Source organism: Garra rufa, chromosome 1, assembly GCF_049309525.1.
Source record: "Garra rufa chromosome 1, GarRuf1.0, whole genome shotgun sequence".
Lineage (NCBI taxonomy): Eukaryota > Metazoa > Chordata > Actinopteri > Cypriniformes > Cyprinidae > Garra > Garra rufa.
The window spans coordinates 31,476,715-31,490,365 of record NC_133361.1 but is presented as its reverse complement, the minus strand read 5'-3'; the positions used below and the strand labels follow the sequence as shown (position 1 = coordinate 31,490,365).

Genomic DNA, 13,651 nt, shown 5'->3' with positions numbered 1-13,651 from the left:
GTGGTTGGCGCCGGCTGCTTTGCACATGGCCGAGTGAGTAAAATCTCTGGATTAATGCAGTGAAATTTACCACCGCCTTTTCACAAACCCAGATTGACAGGAATCGATCTCTAAATGAGAGATACGGAGAACATGGAGGCCGAAATGGAGTATGACGACGAAGAAGAGCCTTCGTTCAGTGATCCGGAGGATTTCGTGGATGACATCAGTGATCAGGGTAAGAGAGGCCTGCACTTTAGCCCGCCTGCTAACGGGATACGACTCGCTCACTAAACCCTAAAACTCAATATGTCACCCCGGAACTAAGACGAACACCCTTTGGATTGATTCTTTAGTAACATATGATGACGCCTAACTCCTCTGTTTTAGATTAAACGCTTTTATATCAGCTAACGCTTCCGTTTTTCAGTACAGCATGTGCTAGAGCAGGACAAAAGCTTCGGATCAGTTGAAGGGAAATAGGCGCTTGTGTCACAGTAGCGCTGTTGCATTGACTCAGCAGCTGTTTTACGCTTGAATTTAGAAAGTTAGGCGTAGTGCTGTAATATCTGTTTATCCATAGCATGTATAAGATGCTAATGTGGCTTTTAATTGGTTGATTTCTCCATCTGCAGAGCTGCTGGGGGATGTTCTCAGGGACAAACCTCAGGAGGCTGACGGCATCGACTCGGTCGTAGTGGTGGATAATGTCCCTCAGGTTGGACCGGAGCGTCTGGACAAACTCAAGAACGTCATCCACAAGATCTTCTCGAAGTTTGGCAAAATCACCAATGAATTTTATCCAGATGCAGATGGAAAGACCAAGGGGTAATTTTTGGTCTGCTTGAGTGTGTTATGGGAAGTAGGGATGCACCATCTTTGACATTTTGCCAGTAGGTCTTTTATGGCTGTTTGGCCATAGAAAACATATTTAAAAAAAGGACATATATTACGTAATATATTACAAATAGATACATATTATGTATGCTAAAACTGACTAATATGATGTCTGATATGGAAGCAGACCAATTTGGAGTAGACGTCACCTGCAAAAAAACACTGGTAACAAGTGAAGTGAAACGGGTAAAAGTAATAGAATAAGAGAAAGGCTCAACAATAGAGTTTTTGGATGTCAGAATTGGAATGCAAATCATTTATATAACATACTGTCGTCAAAGACGCCATTTAAAGCAAATCACAGATTTTTAAACAGAAACAGTAAAGATGAAACCTGCTATGATTATTTTACAATTATTATTTTTAAAGCATAAATTTAATGCAAGTAATTTGTCTAAATAATATCCAGATATGGAGTTCATAGGAGACATTATATTAGCCCTACAGTTCCAAAATGAAATACTATTTAAACATGTAACATTTTATGTAACATTTACCTGTTTTATCTCACAATTCTGCCATTTTTCGAACAAATGCAAGTTTATATCTCCTAGTTCGGACTTTATAACTCGATTTAACTCAACAAGAGAAAGTTTTGTCAATTATGAGGGGAAAAAAAACAAGTCTGGGATATAAGCTCATGAATCTGAGCTGAGGGGAAAAGAGAGAATGACAAGTTAATTTTTCTGATTAAAAATCTGAAAATGACTATTTAAACCTATAACATTTTATGTCACACACTTACTATTTTATCTCACAATTCTGACTTTTTTTTTTTTAACAAATGCAAGTTTATATCTCCAAGTTCGGACTTTATAACTCGATTTAACTCGACAATGGAAAGTTTGTCAATTCTGAGAGAAAAGGACCCTGGGAGTGTGGGATATAAGCTCATGATTCTAAGCTGAGAGGAAAAGAGAATGACAAGTAGATTTTTCTTACCAGTGAGATTAAAAATCAGAATTTTGAAATATAATGTCAAATATACCTTTTTTTTCTTTTATTCCATGGCTTCCATAGACTTATAGACTGTAATATTTTTGCCACCACATAAGCTCCGCCCATAAATAAAAACAAACAAACACCAAATTAGCCTATACATCGTAGTTCTAGTCTTTCAATTGTAATAATTAATGTGCTTTATCTTCACAGGTACATTTTCCTGGAGTATTCTGCACCAAGTCACGCTCTTGAAGCTGTGAAGAACGCTGATGGCTACAAATTGGACAAGCAGCACACTTTCCGTGTCAACCTGTTCACAGACTTTGACAAGTATGTTATCTTTAATTGTGTGACGGCATTTGTGAATAATTGATTGCATCTGAAATAGAGGTTGACCGATATGCATTTGTTGATTGCTGAGTCCACTATGTTAGAGAGCAGGTATTTAATTTTAACATATTAAATGAATAGTCAGAATAAAAGTCCTGTTTCTGACACTTATTGGCAAAGAGAAAAAAAAAAAAATCAGCCAATGCATTACATTTTAACATTTAGTCATTAAGCAGATGCTTTTATCCAAAAGCAACTTACAAATTGAAGCAATAAAAACCAACAAATAAGCAATAATTTGTGACCCTGGACCACAAAACCAGTCTTAAGTAGCACAGTAATATTTGTAACAATAGCCAAAAATCATTAGGATACTAAGTAAAGATCATGTTCCATTAAGATATTTTGTAAATGTCATCGTAAATATATAAAAACTGAATTTTTAATTAGTAATATACATTGCTAAGAACTTCACTTTAAAGGTGATATTCTCAATATTTAGATTTTTTTGCACCCTCAGATTCTAGTTTTTAATAGTTGTATATCGGCCAAATATTGTTTTATTCTAACAAACCATGCATCGATGGAAATTGTAAAAAAAAAAAATTACCCTTATGATTGGTTTTGTGGTCCACGTTAGCCTAACGCAGTGCATTTAGCAAGTTTTTTTTTATACAAGTAAAAAGAAAACAAGTAGATGGTATAGAAAATTAATAGGGAATGCTAGTGTTAGAGTATTTTGTTGTTGTTTAAATACAAATAAAACAAGTCAAAAGAATAAAAAAGGACAGATAATTCTAGTGTTAGAGTGTCATTTTTTTATAATAAATGAAAAACAAAAAACAGGTTAGATTAGAAAAAGAATAGAGAATGTTAGTGTTGGAGGATCTTTTTTTTAATAAAAAACAAAACAAAAAAAGTTGGTAGATTAGAAAAAGAATAGAGAATGCTAGTGTTATAGGCGTTTTTATACACTTTTTTTTTTTTTTTTTATTAAAAAATGATAAATATCGATGTTATCCTTCAGCACTAATCAAAAATTTCTCATCTCTGTAGGTACATGTCAATCTGCGATGAGTGGGAAGCTCCTGAGAAGCAACCCTTTAAAGATTTTGTGAGTAGTTATGCTTTAAAGCTTTTCTGATTGTGTGTAATTTAATTTAAATCTGCTTATTTGTTTGACATTTGGTCTTTTGCTTTCAGGGAAATCTGCGTCACTGGTTGGAGGATCCTGACTGTCGTGATCAGTACAGCGTAATCTACGACTCTGGTGAAAGGACAGGCATATTTGCTAATGATGTCAAGGAGCCTATTGAAGTAGAGGAGAGAGCGGTGAGTGCACCCATTCATCTTTAAAATATGAATAATTATGTGGCTATGCGTGGTGTTGAATATCTTTTTGTTTTCTTGTAGCGCTGGACCGAGACATACGTGCGCTGGTCTCCGAAAGGCACCTATCTGGCCACATTCCATCAGAGAGGCATCGCTCTCTGGGGCGGTGAGAAGTTCAAGCAGATCCAGAGGTTCAGTCATCAGGGGGTTCAGCTCATTGATTTCTCACCCTGTGAGAGGTTTGTTGAAATGGGGTCATTTTTGTGTTTGACCAACATGTACTTATATTTATTTAATAAATATAAGTAAACCTAAATTATTACATTTTATGCACAATGTTTACTCAATTTACTAAACAAAATACTGTCTTTGTTTATATTATACTAGCACCTGGTGACACATAGTATTTTCTGTTTTCATTTTATTTGAAACTAACTTAAATGGACCACAAACATTTTATTTTATTTGTTAATGCTTATTTTATTGTTTTAAGTTATATATATTTTTTAATTGTTTTAGTTAAAAATGCTGGTCGTCAGTCGATGGTGACCATGTCAAAATAACCAAATTATAGCAGATAAATCGTTCATTCTTTAAACTAGGACAATATTTTAGGTACAGTTAATTCTTGCTGTTACACATTTTTAATGCAATTGGTTTTTGCAGATATGTTGTCACATTCAGCCCTCTTATGGACACTAAAGACGACCCGCAGGCGATCATCATCTGGGATGTTCTCACAGGACAGAAGAAAAGAGGATTTCACTGTGAAAGCTCTGCCCACTGGCCAATTTTCAAGTAAGAAAAAGGGATTTTCATGGCATGTTGTACCATTCTGTTATAGTCAAACTATAATATTACAATAAATATAACCGTGAACTTGTTCTGTTCAGGTGGAGTCCAGATGGGAAGTTCTTTGCCCGAATGACGCTGGACACGCTGAGCATCTATGAGACACCAGTAAGTGTCCTGTGAATGTGATAGAGGTACAAGGTTTGAGAATCCTCGGAGTTCAGTTGTTTAACACATCTCATTTTCTACTTTTCTAGTCGATGGGTCTTTTGGACAAGAAGAGTTTGAAGATAAATGGAATCAAGTGAGTGAAAAAAAAAAACATAAATACACTACTGTTCACAAACTTGTTGTTTTAGTCTCTTATGTTCACCAAAGCTGCATTCGTTTAGTTAAAAACAGTAAAAATTATGTTGAAGCAATTAGTACAATTTCAAATAACTGTTCTATTTTATATATATATATATATATATATATGTTGAAATGTAATGTCTTCCTGTGACGTCAAAGCTGAATTTTCACAATCATTCGAGTCTTTAGTGTCACATGATCCTTCAGAAATGCTGATTTGCTACTCATGAAACATGATTGCGCTTCTTAACATTTTTGTGAAAACTGTAGTATGTTGTTTGTGACTCTTTGATGAACAAAAAATGCAAAAGAACAGCATTCAAACCAAAATATTTGTAATATTATAAATGTCTTCAATGTCAATTTTAATGCATGCTTGCTGATTAAATAAGTACTAATTTAATTTTTGCAGGGCAAATTTAAATGTAAAATGTATTTTATGTCCTCAGGGATTTCTCTTGGTCACCTGGTGATAATATCATTGCATTCTGGGTTCCTGAGGATAAGGACATCCCAGCAAGGGTGACACTCATGCAGCTTCCATCCAGGAACGAGATCAGAGTCCGCAACCTGTTTAATGTTGTGGACTGCAAGCTTCACTGGCAGAAAAATGGAGACTATCTCTGTGTGAAGGTGGACAGGACACCTAAAGGAACACAGGTATAAGAGCTGCATGCTTTCAAATTGTGCTTCGACACTAAACTTAAATGTTTCCGCTTCACGGATTTGCTTCATTTCTTTTCTACCTTAGGGCATCGTCACCAACTTTGAGATCTTCAGAATGAGAGAGAAGCAGGTACCTGTGGATGTGGTGGAGATGAAAGGTAAAGAAAGATCTTGAGGATCTCAATAATTTTGCCCTTTCTTGTTTCTTACTGTCTTTAATACCTTTCTTTCTGATTTCTTTTACAGAGGGCATCATTGCCTTTGCTTGGGAACCAAATGGCAGCAAATTTGCTGTGCTACATGGTGAATCTCCCCGAATCAATGCGTCATTCTACCATGTGAAGAGCAATGGCAAAATTGACTTAATAAGTAAGTGTTTACATTCTGAATGTATTATTCTTGGCATGTATTTTTTATATATGTACATGATTTAAAAATTAACCCAAAAATGTATTGTTTCAGAAATGTTTGACAAGCAACAGGCAAACAGCATCTTCTGGAGTCCACAGGGGCAGTTTTTGGTCTTGGCTGGGTTGAGGAGGTCTGTACTCATTGAATGTGTTTTGTGTGTGTGTGTGTGTACTTTCTTTTAGAGTGGTTCAGCTGTATAATTTTCTGTTTCACTCTGTAGCATGAATGGAGCTCTTGCTTTCGTGGACACGTCGGACTGCACCCTGATGAACATTGCAGAGCACTACATGGCCTCAGATGTAGAATGGGACCCCACCGGACGATATGTTGTGACATCGGTCTCCTGGTGGAGTCATAAGGTGATTTTGCAAATAATTACATGTGACCCAGGACCAACCAGTCATAATGGTCCTTTTTTAAAATTAAGATTACACACATCATCTGATAGATGAAAAAAATTATTTCCATTCATGTGTGCTTTGTTAGGATGTGATGATATTTGGCCAAGATACACCTATTTCAAAATCTGGAATTTGAGGGTGCAAAAAAATCTAAATATTGAGAAACATTGCCTTTAAAGTTGTCCAAATGAAGTTCTTAGCAATGAATATTACTATTAAAATTTTTCTATATATATTTGTGGTAGGAAAATCACAAAATATCTTCATGGAACATGATCTTTACTTAATATCATAATGATTTTTGGCATAAATGAAAAATACATAATTTTGACCCATACAATGTATTTTTGGCCATTGCTACAAATATACCTGTGCTTTGTAAAACTGGTTTTGTGGTCCAGGGTCACATGTATTATATTTATTATTTAATTACCCTAGCCTTCAAAAGTTTAAGGTCAGTAAAAAAAATACAACTTTTGAGGTAAAAATATCGGTAACGCTTTACAATAAGTTTCAGTAGTTAACATGAACTACAAATGAACAATACTTCTACAGCATTTATTAACCTTAATATTAATTTCCGTATTTACTAATGCATTATTAAAATCAAAAGTTGTTTATTAACATTAGTTAAGGCACTGTGAACAAACAATAAATTATGTTTTACTAAACTAACGTTAACAAAGATTAATAAATACTGCAATAAATGTATACTTCATTGTTTGTTCAAGTTAATACATCAACTAATGTTAACAAATTGCACCTTATTGTAAACACATTAATCAATAAACATTTTTTTTACTGTTTAAATGAGAAAAACAAGTATTCAAATGTACCATTAATTAAACTTACAATGTGTAAAGGAGTTGATCTGTGTTAAACAAGTTAATCTAAACTTTTACATAAATGCAAATTTAGAAATACGATTTCCTCCCATTGAATCTCAAAATGGTGAAACACCCACAGATGTAGAAGAAAACATCTGGATCATGTTTGCTTTTTCTTGTCAAATTCTGTATAACATTTATTTTATTAGGCATAAAATAAGGTTTTCAGAATTATTCATGTGATAATCAGTTCAGAATTGAATAAATAGTTGTAAGCTGGCTCATAGGACAATAGGAATCACGTTTTGTTGTGATTTAAAGAGAGAGTTCACACACAAAAAATTTTTTTTCATAAATTGATTCAAATTCTGTCATTTTTGATGAAATCCAAGAGCTTTCAAAGACCTTCCAAAGACCTGTTTTACTGATGTGCTGTCTATGCAGGGTCAGAAAGCTCTCAGATTTCATCAAAAATATCTTAATTTATGTTCTGAAGATGAAAGAAGGTCTTATGGGTTTGGAATGACATGAGGGTGAGTAATTAATAACAGAATAAAAATTTTCTGGGTGAACTGTCCCTTTAAGAGGTATTATAAAATGACTGCACCTTACAAAACTGCTACGAAACACATTTTGTGAGAAAGTGTGACATCGTAGAGCAAAATAGATCTAGATTTTTAAATAGAATAGATTTTGGCATCACAAAATGAATTAGAAACAAGTATTGGATTTCATTCAGAGAATCTGATGAGAATCTGGTGTTTATTATTCATTTATGTGGGTTGAAAATGCATATGAGATGCCTTTGTATAAATTCATTTTTTTTTTTTTTTGTAATTTAGGTGGACAATGCCTTTTGGCTGTGGACATTCCAGGGCCGTCTGCTGCAGAAGAACAACAAAGACCGTTTCTGCCAGCTGCTGTGGAGGCCCCGTCCACCCTCTCTCCTGACTCAAGAGCAAATAAAGGTGAGAAGAGGTCAGATGCAGGCTTGCTCTCCTTACTCTTGCCAAGCAGAGTGAACTCTAATCCCACTTTACATTTGTCCACAGCTCATTAAGAAGGACTTGAAGAAATACTCCAAGATCTTCGAGCAGAAAGATCGTCTCAGTCAGTCCAAGGCTTCAAAGGTATGAAATTGATCTGCTGCTTTCCTCCTAAGATGCACACAGCATTAATACGTGGATCAACAGTCAGTGCTCCAATTCAAATAAGTGCTTTGTGCTTTACAGGAACTGGTGGACAAGAGGCGTGGCATGATGGAGGAGTATCGCAAGTACCGTGAGACAGCCACCGACATTTACAACGAGCAGAGACCTCTCCGCCTTGAGCTCAGAGGAGGTAACTAATGCAGAGAGCAGCTCTTGTTAATGCTTCTGTTTTAACGGTTTATTCATTCAGTCTGGTTGACATTTTGGGATGATCTTTCCTAGGTGTGGACACTGATGAGCTGGACAGCAATGTCGATGACTGGGAGGAAGAGACCATTGAGTTTTTCATCAATGAAGAAATTATTCCCATCGGAGATCTGTAATTCCAACAGCAGGTACTGTGTGTGTGTGTGCGCGCGCAGTGATGTGATTCTGAAATGCTATTTGAGATACCTTATCACAATCATAATTTTTATTTCTTTTTTTTTTTTTAGTTTCCGATTTTTAGTGGAGGAGTGTGGACTAGCATTGAAGAAAAATTGAGGGATCCCCCTATAAAAGTTTTCCTTGTTATCATCTGTCAAGTGCCTTTTAATTCTGGTTGCTGCAGAAGGAGAATTTTGTGCCACTGTTGACTGCTGCTTTTGAGCAGAATCATCCAGCTCTGGGAGAAGCCGCCCTCCCCACGTCATTCCGGCCTGTTCTTGGTGGATCTGATCGCAACGCGTTCTCGTTCTTGCCTTTGGTTGATCTACCTCATCGTAAGGGTGTTACCATGGCACAGTATGCCAAAAACAGTTTTTACATCATCTCACAGAAGGAAAGCATTTGGTTTCCTAAGATTTTCCAAAAGGCGAACTTGTACTCTAGTGTGCGAAAATGGCACTACAGTGGTCTGTATCCTCCTCCATTCAGATTACCTGATATTAAATGCACAACAAGGGAATAAAGTTTAACTGAAAGTCAAATGTTTGTTGGTCTTCTGTTTTGTTGAACTTAAAGCAAAAGAATAAGATGCATATGGTTGCAAAACTTTTGTTTCACTTGGAGCACTTTGGCTGCACTTAATGTTTTTGTACTGTAAAAATATCTGGGATTTTGGGAAATTCCAAAGCAAATATAGATGGATTATAAATGTAGTATTATGTGACATCTCACTCATTGACCGCTAACATCTGTCATTTACATTTAAACATTTCTTTCTCTGAGCAAGTAGTTTAATTCTTTCATTTAAAATATGAATAAGCACATTTAATCAGATTGCAATGTTTTCATATTATATCTCTGTGTAAGATACATGTCTACACTATTTTACTTTTTTCCCACAAATGTATATTTTATTCTACTTCATAAAATATTTCAGAGCTAGGCATAACTATAGAAAATGGGTATAAAAGGGTATTTAAATATTTTATTTCCAAGTCTAGTAACTTTGTCACACTTATATAAAAAAAAAGTCCTCATATATCCATGTTTTACATAAAATTGTCAGTTGTTGAGGGAATACATGTATTAGCTTTATAACCTGTAGTCTATCTTATTTTGAATTTGTACTATTTTTGTGTAACGAAACATGTCTACACAATGTTTCCCCATAAATGTGTATTTATACTTCAAAAAACATTTAAGAGCTAGGCATAACTATGGAAAATTGTTCATTATGAAAAAGACCATTACTTTTTTAAAAGCTTTTATTCATTTCCATGACTTTTCCAAGTCTAATAATCACACTTGTAAAATACCCTCATATATTCAGTTTAGTGTAAAGATACGTCTACACTTTTTCATTTTTTTCCCCACAAATGTATATTTCCACCTCATAAAATATTTCAGAGCTAGGCATAACTATACATAATAGTTCATTATGAAAAATACTATTACTTTAAGATTTGATGGACTTTTCCATATCGAAAAACCACACTTTTTTTAAATATATGGCCTTACATATTGATTTTTAACTTTTATTTCGATTTTCTTTGGTGTGCTTTTGTGTAAAGAAACATGTCTTGCACTTTTTCCACATGTATTTCTACCTCATAAAATATTTTATAGATCTAGGTGTAGCTATAGTAAATGGTTAATTATGAAAAGACTTTATTAATTTCCATGACTTTTCTAAGTCTAAAAATTATACTTTTAAAATACCCAGGATGAATATGAATATATCAGCTTACATCTTGATTTTTCATTTGTTTTTGTTTTGTGTTTGTAATTTCTGCCTCAAATTATTTCAGATCTAACCATAACTATAGAAATAGTTCATTATAAAGAATTGATTAATTTCTATGACTTTTCCAAATTTAAAAATCACACTTTTAAAATAACCTCATATATATCCACGTTTTACATACTATTTGCAGTTGAGGGAATGTATCTCCTTACATCTTGATTTTTTTTTAAACTTGTATCTTATTTTATTTTATTTTTTGTAGCATTTTTGTTTAAAGATACATGTCTACACTATTTAGTTTTCTCCCAAAAAATGTATATTACTTCTCATTCAGGTGTGTCCAAACGTTTGATCTGTACTGTAGATATGAATTCAGCTGAAAAAACTTGTGAAAAAATATCTTTCAGGTGGTCAAATGGCAAATAGCAAATAGTGGAGCTCTGCAGCCACCTACTGGTAAAAGTTATTTGTAGTTTTTTTATTTTTTTTATTTAAAAACTGGATTTTCCAAAAGATGGGCAAAAATCTTACACTAAACCATGTGAAATTATCCATGTTATCCCCATTAATTAAAGTTAGAAATGTGGGTCTTTTATAAAGTGAATTTTACATAAAAAAGCAGTTTTTGTATAAAAACCCATTTAAAGAAAATTATTTATTAATTTATATATATTTAAAAAATATCACTAACCCACTGAAAACTGCACAAATGTAGAGTAAAAACTTTAATAAACAGAAAAATATACATTACAGACCAAAAGTTTGAACAAATGAATGAGAAGGTGTGTCCAAACCTTTGGTCTGTACTGTATATATCAATTTTTGTGTACACATCTACACCATTTTTCACCACAAATGTATATTTCTATCTAATAAAATATTTCAGAGCTAGGCATAACTATAGAAAATGGTTCATTAAAAAAAATTTTTTTTTTTAAAATACCCTCATATCCAGGTTTTACATACAATTGACAGTTGTATGTAAAACCTGTTTTTTTTTAAAATATAATTTAAGTCATCTTTTGCCCATCTTGGAAGGTTGCCTCGGCCCTTGTTGGTTCTGGGGCCGGTTGCTTAAACGTAGACTAGTCTTAAAAAGTTAGTTAAAGTCAGTTACATAAAGATAGATTAGCCCAATTTGAGTCAGAAAAGTAAGACTCATTTTGTAAGACTACCTCTTGGCTAACTGCTAGTTGGTCAAACTATTTCTAACATGGCTATGTTTATGCAACTGGCCCCTGGTCTAGATGGGCTAATAGAGAATTCATTTCCTTCACTTTTCCCATTTCACACACCCTTCACATTTAAATGGCCTCATAAGCTCTGTTTGGTATGTTATAATTAACATATTGTTGCGTATGAACAAGTCATATGAATTTCATTTTGAGGATGCTGGTTAAAGTTTTATTGTGGTTGCGGTTCCAACTGTTGCATTTTGACGTAAACTATTAATCGTTATTCTGTGGCACTTTTCAGAGTGTGGTCTTTTTCCTCTTTAAAATGTACGTTTTATTGAAGTTATGGAGGTATGGTAGAGCATGTACTCTATCAAAAATGTACAAAAACAAAGCGAGAGTCTCTGCTGACAAAACACATCAGTGTACGGTTGAGCAGCAGAACCTTGCGTACACTTGGAAATCTCGCGACATCTGCGCGGAGCACTAAAGCGCTGCTGTGTCAACACCCCGCGCGCACATCCCTCCTCAGCTGACGCCGTCTGCCTGCCGAGAAATTCAGACTCCTGCGATGAGGTGAGACCATGATCGTTACAGCCATGTTTAGACACGTTACAGAGCCATTTAGATCATATCATACTAGACACAGCATTCGTTTAATGCCGTGCGCTCGAATCACAGACGAGCCTTGGAATCACAGGCATGAGTAGCTTCACGACTTCCCATGGAACAAAAAGTGGTTAAGGCACGTCTTTGCACTTGCTCTAGATTTGACTTCATATCTTCATTTTGTCAATGGAAAAGCAGTCGACACACCATCACCCAAACCAACCGAAATCAGCTGCATAGTAGAAAGTATGTACAGATGAATGGCTTATGAGGAGTTTCGCGGATAAGCTCGAATGTTTGCAGCTTCCTCCCACAGTCAGAGATGGTGTCAAAGAGCTGCATTGTGTCCAGCTGAATGTGAGGGGTCGCTTTTGCCTTTGAAATTAACATGAGAGCATGGCAAATGTGTAGCTGTTTTGTGTATTTTAAGTTTTAGGAATAATACTTGACCTGAATGTAAGCATATAAATAATCATAAATCGACAATTCCACACGTGTTGTCAGCTCGCAAACGCTTCTTCCAGTTTCTGAGTCGTTATTACGCCACGCTACTACGCACGCATAATTTACTTTGTAGCCAAGATCAGTTATGTTATAATACATTTACGAAATAAGCCAATAGCTGTGCGTTTTCAGCTGCGAATTGAACGTTTCTGTGTCAACAATTCTGTAATAGGTGGAAAATTACCGTGTTTACTAACTGTGTTGACATTTTGTCTTGTATCATAATAATCATATTAATATTTCATGTCTATGTGTTATTTGGTAAGCAGCCTGTAAACCCCTTCAGGGTGATATGACACCCCTGTGGCAAAATAACCCTTGTCAGGAATTACATTGCATTACTTACTAAATAAATCTGTTTGAACTAAAACACCCTATCTGTTATATAAGGGATAATGTAGTCAGCTGGTTATTACGATCAAACAAACCCTGAAGGGATTAATTTTTTGATAATAGCCAGCTGACGGATGCATTTGCCAAAAAATGGACATGGAATATAAATATTAAAGTGTTTATCTTAAAGCTTCCAAGAAGAAAAGATCTGACATGTGAAGCAAACACTGCATATTACATTGCATGTTAATTATATTATTTATTAGTAGGGATGTAACAATATCAAAAGATCATAGTACGATAATATCTTGATATGAACTCCATGAAACTACATTTATTGCAATATTTAAAAAAAAATTTTTTGTACATGTTAAAGCTAAATTCTTCAATCTAATGCACTTTGAGAGTTTGAAATTAAGAGCTCCAACCTATGTTCTTAACTAAGAAAACAGTCAGAAAAAGTCAGTAAATTGACTTGTACAGACTTGATGAAAGGATTAAGCCATATTGTGCTTTCGGTTTTAGTTCATTTGACAGATACATACCAAAGCATAATGGCACAAAACACAACTTTAAAGACCTTTTATGTTGGAATTAAAAGTTTAAATATATTTTAAAAACTACAATTTTTGCCTGGAAGACCTATATCGTTTCATACGTCATGTGTCCACGATGACATTGAGAAGGTTTTGCTATTGTGAAACCACAATATCAATAATGTTGTTGCATCCCTAAAAATCTGAACAGATTAGAACTCATGCCAAGGTTTTAAATGATTAAA

The 13,651-nt window shown here is 34.5% G+C and overlaps 1 protein-coding gene across 1 annotated transcript; it reads left to right on the top strand.

The window, feature by feature from the left end:
• LOC141309288 (eukaryotic translation initiation factor 3 subunit B) lies at positions 1-9,047 on the top strand. The gene is made up of 19 exons (XM_073832566.1): positions 1-217; positions 615-807; positions 2,029-2,148; positions 3,205-3,262; positions 3,352-3,480; positions 3,562-3,719; positions 4,147-4,278; positions 4,374-4,440; positions 4,530-4,576; positions 5,073-5,283; positions 5,375-5,447; positions 5,536-5,658; positions 5,752-5,830; positions 5,921-6,059; positions 7,771-7,896; positions 7,981-8,058; positions 8,161-8,269; positions 8,362-8,474; positions 8,574-9,047. Exons 1-18 carry the CDS (start codon positions 115-117, stop codon positions 8,460-8,462), a joined length of 2,046 nt encoding a protein of 681 aa, XP_073688667.1. The 5' UTR covers positions 1-114; the 3' UTR covers positions 8,463-8,474; positions 8,574-9,047.
• Positions 9,048-13,651: the final 4,604 nt, after the last annotated feature.

Bases quoted from the DNA above. Each gene is read 5' to 3' on its own strand.
- LOC141309288 (XM_073832566.1), top strand. From the start codon at position 115: ATGAGAGATACGGAGAACATGGAGGCCGAAATGGAGTATGACGACGAA. The intron at 3,263-3,351 runs GTGAGTAGTTAT...TTTTGCTTTCAG, and splicing joins AGCAACCCTTTAAAGATTTT to GGAAATCTGCGTCACTGGTT. The intron at 7,897-7,980 runs GTGAGAAGAGGT...ATTTGTCCACAG, and splicing joins TGACTCAAGAGCAAATAAAG to CTCATTAAGAAGGACTTGAA.